Consider the following 13,166-nt stretch of genomic DNA (forward strand, 5'->3'; position numbering starts at 1 on the left):
TATGCTCAAGTTCTGTGTAAAATGGAGAGAGAGATAGTATGAACAATCTAACAAATATATAACTTCAGATATAAAATATACAATAAAGGATTTTGAAGTGAAGGAAAGATTTATTTCTCTTACAACCCTCTACTCATAATAATTACCATTATTATTCTCTTCTGTACTGTTTGGATTTTATACTATGAGTATGGGTTATTTTCACAATAAATAAAAATGATGTCTATAATCTATCAAACTGAAGACATTTTCAACTTGATTTTTAATTCTCACTTTTCTCTTGGTGCTTTCTTTCAAAGGAAAAGACCAACAGCCGAGATATGCCTTTCTCATTCTTGGCTACAGCAGTGGGACTTTGAAAACTTGTTTCACCCTGAAGAAACTTCCAGTTCCTCTCAAATTCAGGATCATACTATAAGGTCCTCTGAAGACAAGACTTCTAAATCCTCTTGTAATGGAACATGTGGTGATAGAGAAGACAAAGAGAACATCCCAGAGGATAGCAGCATGGTTTCCAAAAGATTTCGTTTCGATGACTCATTGCCCAATCCCCATGAACTTGTTTCAGATTTGCTCTGTTAGCACTTTTCTCTTTGACTTATTTGGACTGAATTTGAAATTTTATATTCACTCCAGTGAGATTATGGTTTGTAGCTTCATATATGACATGTTCATATTGTAAATGCACTTTTGCATAGAATAATTTAGGGAAGTGTTTTAATGTTAAGTTACTAGTTGCTAGCATATTATGATTTCCTATTCTGAGATAGCTCTGCAAAGAAGAAAATATTTAAATATATGAAAAAAAGGTAAAATTGTACATGTATGTGAGTTTATATGTTAATGAAATCAAGTTCAAATGAACTTTCAAAATGTTTTGCATGTCAACAAAAAAAGTGGCTTGGGTTTTATTATGGTTGGTGTAAACTGAACATGATGAAAACATTGGAATTTAATAGGTTCTCTCTCTAAGGTGACTGTTATATCATGCCTCTATCAACATAATTTGTTTAGGAAAGCAATATGAAGTTTAAGCCAAAATGCATACTTTCTACTTTATAGATGCTCAAGAGACGTTTTACAGTTGAAAATGTTTTTTCTTTTCTTTTCTTTTTCAGACAGTCTCACTCTGTCACCCAGGCTGGAGTGCAGTGGCGTGATCTCAGCTCACTGCAACCTCTACTTCCTGGGTTCAAGCGATCTCCTGCCTCAGCTTCCTGAGTAGCTGGGACTACAGGCGCACACCACTGTGCCCAACTAATTTTTGTATTTCTCGTAGAGATGGGGTTTCACCATGTTGGCCAGGCTGGTCTCAAACTCCTGACCTTGTTATCATCTGCCTGTCTCGGCCTTCCAAGGTGCTGGCCCACCACACCCGGCCCTGAAAATGTTGTTCAATTACAAATAGTTTGAAACTGCATAAGATTTTCATTCTTTAGGGTCTGTTATATGAGAGAGATCCTTTAACCAGAGCAAAGAGGGAGTTAGAAACCTGATCAGGAATATTCTTTACAAGTTGAAGCAGAGAAGAGAGTAGCATGGCTTCAGTTTTTAACTCAAATGTCTTTTTCCTCCTCTCAACTTAATTGAAATCTGAAAAGCTCTAGAAGATGGAGATAGTTGGTATGCAAGTGTAGAGGTTTTTTTTAATCCTCCAGAATTTCTAGAATAGAAGATACTTAGGTAAAGTTAAATATTCTCTATTTTTGGTCAAACATATTTATTAATTGAATATAGAAGAAAAATGTTGTTGACACACTCAGCTTACTGAATTTTAGATGTCTTCTACATCTTAGAATACAAGCCAGTCATTCAGATTTCTAAAAGTATGCATAAAAAATTACAGCACCGGTGGGACTATTAACACAGTGCCCAAGTCAGCAGTGGCAAGGCTGATGTGATCATAAAACATGACATCAGGCTCATCTGAAGGTGTCGTGTGAAATTTCTAGTGAGTGAGGAGGCTCAGGTTAGAGTGGCCCCTCATTGTGGTCTTTTGCTGGGACCAATGCAAGAAAGAGACTAGGGAGAGCAAAATGTTTGCTTATGGCCAGTGACTGTGTCCAGCCCTAATGGTGGAGAAAGTTAGTCCTTTTTGGGTAATCTTTTATGAATTTTCACCTGATAACCATTAAGTTATATTGGTCTATTATTATGTTAAGATAACTGATCTCATGACCATGTTGCTGTATCAAAAGAAGCTACTTTGATAATCAGTAACAACAACCTGGTATTCCTCCTTTGAACCTTTAACTTCTCAAAGTTTTGGTAAGACTCCAAATTCTTTCTTTAATAATAACTTAAAACAGTTTTGAGTAACTGTCAGGTCACCTTATTTGACTACATGGTGAATTCCTTTAACATCTTCAGCATTTGTTAAGAAAAAGTTTTTTCTACTGTGTGTATGTGTGCACATGTGTGTATGTATTGGTGTGTGTATATATCATAGATAGATACAATATATTCTTTAGACAGTTTTCTCTTCAAGATTCTTTGTTGTGGTATATTGTCCTCAACTCAGGTGCCAAAGGAGAGCTCTCTTCTTTTTTTTTTTTTATTTTGAGACGGAGTTTCACTCTGTCACCCAGGCTGGAGTGCAGTGGTGTGATCTTGGCTCACTGCAACCTTCCCCTCCTGGGTTTAAGTGATTCTCCTACCTCAGCCTCCTGAGTAGCTGGAATTACAGGTGCATGCCACTGTGCCTGGCTAATTTTTATATTTTTAGTAGAGATGGGGTTTCACCATGTTGACCAGGCTGGTCACGAACTCCTGACCTCAAGTGATCCACCCACCTCGGCCTCTCAAAGTGTTGGAATTACAGGCATTAGCCACCAGGCCCAGCCCAGGAGCTCTCTTCTTATGACATATACATATAAATTCCTTAAATAGTTTGTTGGTCCAATAAACCAGACATTGTAGAATCTAAATTGAGCTCTTGTATATCCAAAACCGGTAAGTTGTTTCTAAATTGTCAGTTGTCCATTTGCTTGCCTTTGGTATTAAGATAATGCAAGTAAAGCTTAGTAAGTCATTGGATAATGAGGAAATGATTACATTTCTGAAGACCACATTTTTAATATTTAGAGGAATTATGCCATCCCAAAAAATAAAAATCAAGAAATATCTGAATTTTAAATTATAAGCTCATTTGTAAAAAGATGTTATAACAACTTTCTCTTTCTCTGAAAATCTTAAAATAGTTTACATCTACCTTTAGTTAATAGAATACAGAGTTATAAATTTCCATACCTTTTTTCCTAATATTAAGTTTTACAGTAAAAAAGCAACTAGTGGTTGCACAAGGCATATAAAAATCCAATCTTTTTACAAAGGTGAATTTAAATAATTTTATTGATTGGAATATGAAAATAAACCAATCTTTTAAGAACTTTTTAGCAAATGACTCAATTCTTACTCTTTTTCTTCAAAAGTTGAAAAGCATGATGTATTTCTCTAAAATAGGAATCTAGAGAGCCCTTACGAGTGGACAGAAGTAACACTTGAACACGTGAAAATAAGTGTTATATTGTGATATTTTAAAGTTTAATTTGCTTTTTGGATAGGATTCCTAAATAGATGGGATTTTTAAATAGATGATACATAGATGACAATTAAAATTGTCATTTTATTTTCCCTGCAGTAAAGAACGTAGATCTGAGCAGTGAAATTGTAATGGCACTTTAAAAGAAGTAAGCAGTTAACTATTCTCTAGTTCAGCAATCCCAAACCTTTTTGGCACTAGTGACGGATTTTGTGGAAGAAAATTTTTCCACGGGACTTGGGGGTAGGGGGATGGTTTCAGGATGATTCAAGCACATTACGTTTATCATTAGATTCTCAGGAGCATGCAACCTAGAGCCCTTGTATCTGTGATTCACAATAGGATTTGAGCTCCTATGAGACTCGAATGCCATGGCTGATCTAACAGGAAGCAGAGCTCAGGCGGTAATGCTTGGCATCTCCCCTACCCCCCCGCCCCTTCTGTACAGACTGGTTGTGGCCCGGGGTTTGGGGACCCCTGCTGTAGTCAGTAATGAGATAAGGTGCTTGTGCCAGAATATAAATCAACACGTTGCTTCCTTTATCAAAGAAGTCTTGTTATTTAAAAAAAGTCAACTGAGCCAGTATGATTAGTGATGTAATTGATTTTCATTCTGGTACAAGCCTCTTTCATTCTGGACAGGTCACAGATAGTTAATGGGCCATACTTTGAATAGCTTTCTCTAAGCAACATTTATAAATATTGATATTTTATCACTGTTTACATTTCTTGTGTTTATTTTTGAATTTTCAGTTTGATATCTGATTTGGTAACTTGTCCTTATTCATTGTTGTATAAACAACTGTAATTGCAAGTAGTATTAAAATTACCTGACTTCAGTTTGGGGGATTATTATCAATTTATAATTTTATAAAAGTATTTTAAAGAATAGTAATTGTAAATTGTACATAAATTATTTCCTTGCCATCTTTTATTAAATAATATTGCTTAAGGCATATAGACAGACATTATTATCAGTACTCCAGTAAAAAAACTAAATCAACTTAATCATTCTGGCTAAAAATTAAAAAGCACTTTTTTACATCTGTGGTGGTCATTTGTTTTGAAGCATTTCTAAATTTATTGTTCTTAAAAGTGTATCTAGATGTTCTGGCCTTTGATCTAGGTCATCTTTGAACCATCTTTGTGTCTAATAAACATATCTATAAAGGCATATAAATTTGAAAATGAGATCTATTCCCTGGTATCAAGGAATAATTTTTAGAAAATGTCAGTGAATGAATTTATACTGCATGCTGTGCTACAGTGTACTACGTGTTGCACAAAAGGTGAAGGACGGATTCTTCAAGATGTTTATAACCTGGTTGTAGACTAAGTTACAGTCAATTCCCATTATTCGTGGTAGTTATGTTCTATAAAGTTCCCACAGCTGGGCACAGTGGCTCACGCCTGTAATCCCAGCACTTTGCAAGGCCAAGGCAGGCAGATCATGAGGTCAGGAGATCGAGACCATCCTGGTTAACATGGGAAAACCCCACCTCTACTAAAAATACAAAAATTAGCTGGACCTGGTGGCGCGTGCCTGTAATCTCAGCTACTCGGGAGGCTAAGGCAGGAGAATCATTTGAACCAGGGAGTCGGAAGTTGTGGTGAGGTGAGACCGCACCACTGCACTCCAGCCTGGTGACAGAGTGAGACTCCATCTCAAAAAAAAAAAGTTCCCATACTTCAGTTACTAATCATTGCTCCTAGGGAATATATAGAGTTAGGTTCCTGCAAACTTCTGTTGATAGCATTTTTAACCAATCAATGCATTATTTTGTGTATTTCTATTTAATCATACTTCATTTAATATATATTGTTGGTTCATTAACATTGAAGTAACAGGCAATAGCACTGTAATTCAAGCCTGAATGAAACTTACCTACTACACATATTTTTGAGGGAGAAGGAAAAGAGAAATCACTGGAAAAATTCAGACTGCAGAAGCAGCCTGCCTGATAAGTCACACAGCAACAGGCAAAAAATAAAACAACCTTGGAAAAAACTTGGGTTGCACCTGGACAGATACAAAGATCAGGCTGTAAAACACAGATAAGCAACTCAGGCACAGACGTGGGGGTGAATCTCCTGGGTAATCACTAAACTTCACACTCATACAGTGGATACCAGTAAAAACAGTCTTAATAGGCATGTTCCTTTTCCTTTAGGCACACTAAGATAGATAGGGAAGCTAGAAGCAGACGTTTCAGGGGGATGCCTGCAGCTGCAAGAAAATGTCTGGGAACAGAGACAGAAACTCTCCCCACACCCAAATAAGGGACACAAAGCGGCACACAGCAACACAGACTTAAGAGTCAGCCTACGTGATCAAGGAATTACGTAGGAATTAGGTAAAGGCTGATAGAAACTCTGCTCTATGCAAATAGTACACCTGGTCCCAACTAAATCTTTGGGCCCTAGGAAGGTAAGACGCCCCCCTCCTCACTAGCCCATTTATAAAAACTCTGGCATTTTTACTGGCAAGCTGCTGGGGACCCTGCTCTGACAGAGAGCTGTTCTTTCCTTTTGCCTATTAAACTTCTGCTCCAGTCTCACTCTGTGTGTTTGTCCACGACCTCCGTTTCCTTGGCTGTGAGACCAAGAACCTTGGTATTTACCCCAATGAAGCTGCTTCATTTTGGGGGCTTGCCCAGAATTTAAAGGTGAATTTATCAGAAGGTTGAGTAAAGGAGTGGACTATCTACTTTCACTTCCGAGGCTTCTCATCCTCTGTTTTTATTCTCTCAAAGAACTATCAAAAAATCAGGCATCTGTCTGCTGATTAACGAGCCACGAGGACTAGCTGCCTGTGTTAAAGACTCAACTGTGAGGCTTGCTGGGGAGGATAGTCCATCCCCAGTGCCCTCAGAGTGCTGGGAATGTTGACTGTGGATGGTTTCCTGTCACAGAGAACTTTGCTGTTGCACAGGACTGGAAGAGGGCCTGGAACAACTGAGGATTTCTGGCCAGGGCTACTCCTGGACTGACCCCAGCCTCCAATTGTCCAACCAGGTGTCAGCCATAGGATCACCAACCTTTCTTGTTGCAAATCTTATGTTCCTCCTTTCCTTTCCACAGTCACCATATCTCCCATCCCCTCTCTGTCTGCACTGCTACAGGAGTTTTTACATCCCAGGGAAATAATTCAATTAGGCAACCTTAGCAACCACCTTAGCAATGAGGAATGCAAGTCCAAGGATTGCTTTTTTTGTGACTTGCTACAGACATGGGGACTGCATGATCCAGATCTCAAAGATTACTTAACTCCTAATGATAGCACTTCCTGGGGTTGGGTAGGAGGTTACTCCTCACCCAGTGAACGTCTCTCTTTCCACCTGGGCTGTTTCCTTTCCCCAGTGAGGAGCCAGTATTGACCAGTCAGATTGGATAGTCCCTCTATGAGGCAAATTAACTTTCTGCTAGGGGGTATGCTGTGGGAACAGCTTGCCACATGTCAGACTTCCCTCTCCGCCCTTGGGTTTAGAGGGCATTATGGAGGCAAAGTTACTGCCTGGTATTTCAAGACTTACATCGCCACCTAGTGGAATGAGAATCCTCTCCATGGGGAACCTTGTCTGCCCTTTGCCAAAAGCCTCTAGTTTTCCAATTTTCTTTTTTAACATCCCTCTGCTACAGACCAAATATTATGCCTTCTCTGTAAGCAGGAGATCTCTGCTTTCAGCAGTGAGGAGAAAAATGTCCTCCAAAACAATATTTTAGTCTTAATACTTTTTCCATTAGCAGGAAGGCCACCAATTGACACTTATGTTCTCTTGAGACATCTATTCTGCCTACAACTAGAATGGCATCTAAATAGAAAGGGGATTTTATGTCTGGAAGTTAACTGGAACCACTGCCTAATAATTAATTATCTAGTCCAGTCCATAATAGCAGAGTATAAAGCTCAGTCCAGTATACTTCCTCCATTAAAGGGCCTTGCTCAAATGCAACTGTTACATAATCTCTCCCAAGACTCATCCATCAGGGAACCACACAGGTCACACAAGTCTAGGAGATCAAAAGGCATTCACCAGGCAAGGGATTAAGGCTACATGGGTACGTGTGACTATCCCCATTACTTAGCTCCTCTGGGACCATGGTTTGAGGGTCATGCCTGCTACCATGGGGTGGCACACAGTGGTAGGACCCAGGTACCAAGGAAGGAGGTCAGGGGGACGCTCCCACTGTCTTCCCCTCCAGCTTGGGCCACACCAAAAAGAACAAGGAGACTGAGGGATGACTCTTCTCTTGTCTCTTTTCTAGAATGGCTGGCAAGCCATCTTTAGCCTGCACTCCTCTGGAGTGCATTTTGAACTCCTTTGACCCCCAAACTCATTTTCTTTTGCCCAAGAGCATGGCCTTCTTACCATCTCAAGAATGAACATACCTGAAGGGAGCTTTAATCTTATCCAACAATTAAGTCTTTTCTGTAGACACAAGGGCAAATTGTCCAAGGTCCCCTATGTACAGGCTTTCTTTGCCCTGCAAGACAACCCCGGAGCTTTGCAAGTGTTGCACAATCGGCTCAGCCTTCTTAGCAATCATATCAGGCAGGTCTGTGGAGAGTAGTTCCCCTAAGTCAGAAGAGCAGGTTTTGGAGAAGCCATTGAGGGGCCTTCTAAGTGTCCCAAGTCCTTCCAGTTACCCTTATCCAGGGCTCCCTTCAATTGCACCATCAGCTCCTCCAGCTCCAAAGCACCCCACTGCCTCACCTTTACTCCTACCCCTACAAGAAATGCCAGATGGAAGAGGTATCACTAGGGTACATGTTCCCTTCTCATTACAGGACCTTAGACAAATAAAGGGACACTTGGGCCAATTTTCTCATGACCCTGTTAGGTATACAGAGGCTTTCCAAAATTTAACCCAAGTTTTTAATCTAACATAGAGAGATGTGATGCTACTTTTAAGCAAAATCCTAACTGTCACAGAAAAGCCTTACAGGCAGCAGAAACATTCAGAGATAAACAGCATATCTCCTATGGCCAGTCTAAATTTTTTGTTTTGTTTTTTTTTTTACCAAGTCTCGCTCCGTCACCCAGGCTGGAGTACAGTGGTGTGATCTCAGCTCATTGCAACCTCCACCACCCAGATACGAGTGATTCTCCTGCCTAAGCCTCCCAAGTAGCTGGGATTATAGGCATTGTGTCACCACACCTGGCTAATTTTTTATATTTTTAGTAGAGATGAAGTTTCATCATGTTAGCCAGGCTGGCAATCTAAAATCCTTGAAAGGAAAAAGTCTAAAGGAAAAAAGGGGTAAAAGAGAGACAAGATTCCCCATTCTCAATAGAAAGAGAAAGAGTGCCCCTTTAAAAACCCTAATTGGAGCCCTCATGATCTCATAAACGAATGGCGAAGAAAACACTTTCTAATGTGCATTTTAAAAGGCTTGCAAAGAACCAGAACTAAACCTCTTAATTACTCTAAACTGTCCTTGTTGAACCAGAAACCAGATGAAAACCCCACTGCTTTTTGGAAAGACTGAGAGAAGCTTTAATAAAATATACTTCCCCATCTCCCAATTCAGTAAGAAACAGGTTCATTACTCAGGCTGCCCCTGACATCAAAAGAAAATTGCTGAAAGAGACTCTGTCTAAAGATCTTTCTAGTTTGTTTCACCCTTAAATTAAAATTTTGCAGTGTGTAAATGACATTCTCCTCTGTGCCCTAATCAAGGAAGTCTCAGAAAGCCACTAAGGCTCTCCTCTATTTCTTAGGTGAAAGGAGGTATAGGGTCTCAAAATCTAAAGCTTAGCTGTCAAACTTCAGTAAAGTACCTAGGTCTAATCTTATCAGAAGGAACCAAAGCACCAGATGAGGGAAGGATTAAGCCCATTTCCTTTAACAGTTAAGGGGATTCATTTATCATTACTGAATTTTGCAGACTGAGTAGCTGGGTACAGGGAAATGGCTCAACCTTTATATACCTCATAAGAGAAACTTCAACAGTTAAAACTCACCCCACCTCCTTTGGGAACCTGAGGCTCAGAAGAAGCCTTTAACCAACTAAAGCAATCCTTACTTGAAACACCAGCCCTCAGTCTTCCCATAGGGAAAGCATTCAGTCCCTATGTATCAAAAAGGAAGGAAATGGGCCTGGAAGTTGTAACTAAGACTTGAGGTCCAGGTCAACAGTCAGTGGGTTACTTAAGCGAGGAATTTAACTTGGCGGCTACAGGATGGTCAACCTATCTCCAAGCAGTTACAGTGGTGGCTTTGCTGGTGCCAGAGGCCACTGGGTTAACCATGGGGAATAACATAACTGTTTAACCCCACACAATACAGCAGGACTGCCGTCCTCTAAGGAAGGGCTCTAGGTAACAGACAATTGCCCACACAAGTATCAAGCCTTGCTGCTAAAGGGATCTGCAAGCCCATTGAAAACCTACCCTTACCTGAGCCCAGCCACTTTCTCTCAGAGAAAACCGGAGAACCTAAACATAATTGTATACAGGTAGTGGTGCAAACCGGGGGAAAAAATTTTAAGAATCACTGTTTACAGTCTCTGTAAAGTTTTAATTAAGGAAAAAGGATTGTCTTAAAGAGTGCTCAGCTTAATTGAAAGTGGTTATCCAAGCTATGGGTATATTTAAATGGTCTTTATGTTTTTCTCTTCATAAATCTTGTTTTCCTGGAAAAAGCTTTTTCTCAGTCAACTGAATTACTTTTTCACTATGTCTTGCCCTCCTGGTGCATGCATGAAAGACCTTCGAATAACTTCTGGTAGCCTGTGACTCCTAGGGAAAACAGAAAATGTGCCACACATCGCATTTTGGGAAGAATCTCTGTTTTCCTCATGGAACTCCTGGAATTAGAGGTGAATCAGTACCTCTCAAAATCTGTCTTTGTTTTCTGGCTTTGCCTGTGATTAGGCCCTGGAAATTGTATTCCTAGTCAGTTCTTAAAGGATCTCACCTGGAGGCCAATAATCCAATTTGGACCACATTTTTACACCTTGAAGACATTTGTATTTTACCAATAATTCCTAAGACTGTTTTTATTTTTAAAGATTAAAATCATGTGAACTGTAAGGTACCACAACTTTTACTTTTTCCTTAAAAATATTTTATTTAAGCTCTTATTTTTCTTAGTCCAATCAATTAGAGCTCTTTTTTTAATAGACATGACATACTTAACACATATCTAATCACACAGACAAACAGAAGAAGATCTTGTAGTTATAAGATTTACATTTGCCAATAAAAGGATGGAGGAAGATTTACCAGCAAAGGGAGAGCAAAAGGAAGCAGGAGTTGCAATCCTAAAGTCCCTGATAAAATAGACTTTAAACCAACAAAGATCAAAAGAGACAAAGAAGGGCATTACATAATAGTAAAAGGATCAATGCAACAAGAAGAGCTAATGATCCTAAATACACATGCACCCAATACAGGAGCACCCACATACATAAAGCAAGTTCTTAATGACCTACAAAGAGACTTAGACTCCCACACAATAATAGTGGGAGACTTTAACACTCCACCGTCAATATTAGACAGATCAATGAGACCGAAAATTAACAAGGATATCAAGGTCTTGAACTCAGATCTGGACCAAGCAAACCTAATAGACATATACAGAACCCACCACCCCAAATCCACAGAATATACATTCTTTTCAGCACCACATCACACCTACTCTAAAATTGACTACATAAATATAAGTAAATCACCCCACAGCAAATGAAAAAGAACAGAAACCATAACAAACACTCTCTCAAACCACAGTGCAATCAAATTAGAACTCAGCATTAAAAAACTAACTCAGAACCACACAATTTCATGGAAACTGAACAACTGGCTCTTGAATGTTGACTGGATAAACAATGAAATGAAGGCAGAAATAAAGATGTTCTTTGAACCCAATGAGAACAAAGACACAATGTACCAGAATCTATGGGATATATTTAAAGCAGCTTCTAGAGGAAAATTTATAGCAATAAATGCCCACATGAGAAGCAAGAAAAGATCTAAAATCAACACCCTCTCATCAAAATTGAAAGAGCTAGAGGAGCAAGATCAAAAAAACTAAAAAGCTAGCAGGAGACAAGAAATAACTAAGATCAGAGCAGAACTAAAGGAGATAGAGACACAAAAAACCCTTCAAAAAATCAATAAATACAGGAGCTGGTATTTTGAAAATAACAACAAAATAGACAGACTCCTAGCCAGATTAATAAAAAAGAAAAGAGAGAAGAATTAAATAGATGCAATAAAAAACAATAAAGGGGATATCACCACTGATTCCACGGAAATACAAACTACCATCAGAGATTACTACAAACAACTCTATGCACACAAACCAGTAAATCTGGAAGAAATGGATAAATTCCTGGACACTTACACCCTCCCAAGCCTAAACCAGGAAGAAGTCGAAACCCTGAATAGACCAATGTTGAGGCAGCAATTAATAGCCTACCAACCAAAAAAGCCCAAGTCCAGATGGGTTCATAGCCCGATTTCTACCAGACATACAAAGAGAAGCTGCTACCATGCCTTCTGAAACTATTCCAAACAATCCAAAAAGAGAGAATCCTTCCCAAATCATTTTGAGACCAACATCATTCTGATACCAAAGCCCAGCAGAGACTCGACAAGAAAAGAAAACTTCAGGCCAATATCCATGATGAACATCAATGCAAAAATCTTCAATAAAATACTGGCAAATCAATTGCAACAGCACATCAAAAAGCTTATCCATCACGACCAAGTAGGCTTCATCCCGGGGATGCAAGGCTGGTTCAACATATGCAAGTTTATAAACGTAATCCACCACATAAACAGAACCAAAGAGAAAAACCACATGATTATCTCAATAGATGCAGAGAAGGCCTTCGACAAAATTCAACAGCCCTTTATGCTAAAAACTCCCAATAAACTATATATCGACAGAACATATCTCAAAATAATAAAAGCTATTTACAACAAACCAACAGCCAATATCATACTGAATGGGCAAAAATTGGAAGCATTCCCTTTGAAATCTGGCACTAGACAAGGATGCCCTCTCTCACCACTCCTATTCAATATAGTATTGGAAGTTCTAGCCAGAGCAATCAGGCAAGAAAAAGAAATAAAGGGTATTCAATTAGGAAAGGAGGAAGTCAAATTGTCTCTTGTTGCAGATGACATGATTGTATATTTAGAAGACCCCATCGTCTCAGCCCAAAATCCCTGAAACTGATGTGCAATGTCAGCAAAGTCTCAGAATACAAAATCTTTGTGCAGAAATCACAAGCATTCCTATACACCAATAACAGACTTAAAGAGAGCCAAATCAAGAATGAACTGCCATTCACAATTGCTACAAAGAGAATAAAATACCTAGGAATACAACTAACAAAGGATGTAAAGGACCCTTTCAAGGACAACTACAAACCACTGCTCGATGAAATAAGAGAGGACAGAAACAGATGGAAAAACATTCCATGCTCATGGTTAGGAAGAATCAGTACTGTGAAAATGGTCATACTGCCCAAAGTAATTTATAGATTCAATGCTATCCCCATCAAGCTACCTATGGCCCTCTTCACAGAACTGGAAAAAACCACCTTAAACTTCATATGGAACCAAAAGAGAGCCCGCATAGCCAAGTCAATTCTAAGTAAAAAGAACAAAGC

General features: G+C 39.1%; 1 protein-coding gene across 1 annotated transcript in view; it reads left to right on the forward strand.

Moving 5' to 3' along the window:
• The window catches only part of STK17B (serine/threonine kinase 17b), a 32,525-nt gene extending 27,940 nt beyond the window's left edge, over nucleotides 1-4,585 (forward strand). Inside the window, exon 8 of the mRNA XM_012454047.3 lies at nucleotides 300-4,585. Within this exon, the coding sequence (XP_012309470.1) occupies nucleotides 300-582 (283 nt within the window). The 3' untranslated portion in view covers nucleotides 583-4,585. The remainder of the gene's footprint in view (nucleotides 1-299) is intronic.
• Nucleotides 4,586-13,166: the final 8,581 nt, after the last annotated feature.

The sequence above is a fragment of the Aotus nancymaae genome, unplaced genomic scaffold (assembly GCF_030222135.1).
Source record: "Aotus nancymaae isolate 86718 unplaced genomic scaffold, 86718_ANA_hifiasm-v0.15.2.pri h1tg000008l, whole genome shotgun sequence".
Lineage (NCBI taxonomy): Eukaryota > Metazoa > Chordata > Mammalia > Primates > Aotidae > Aotus > Aotus nancymaae.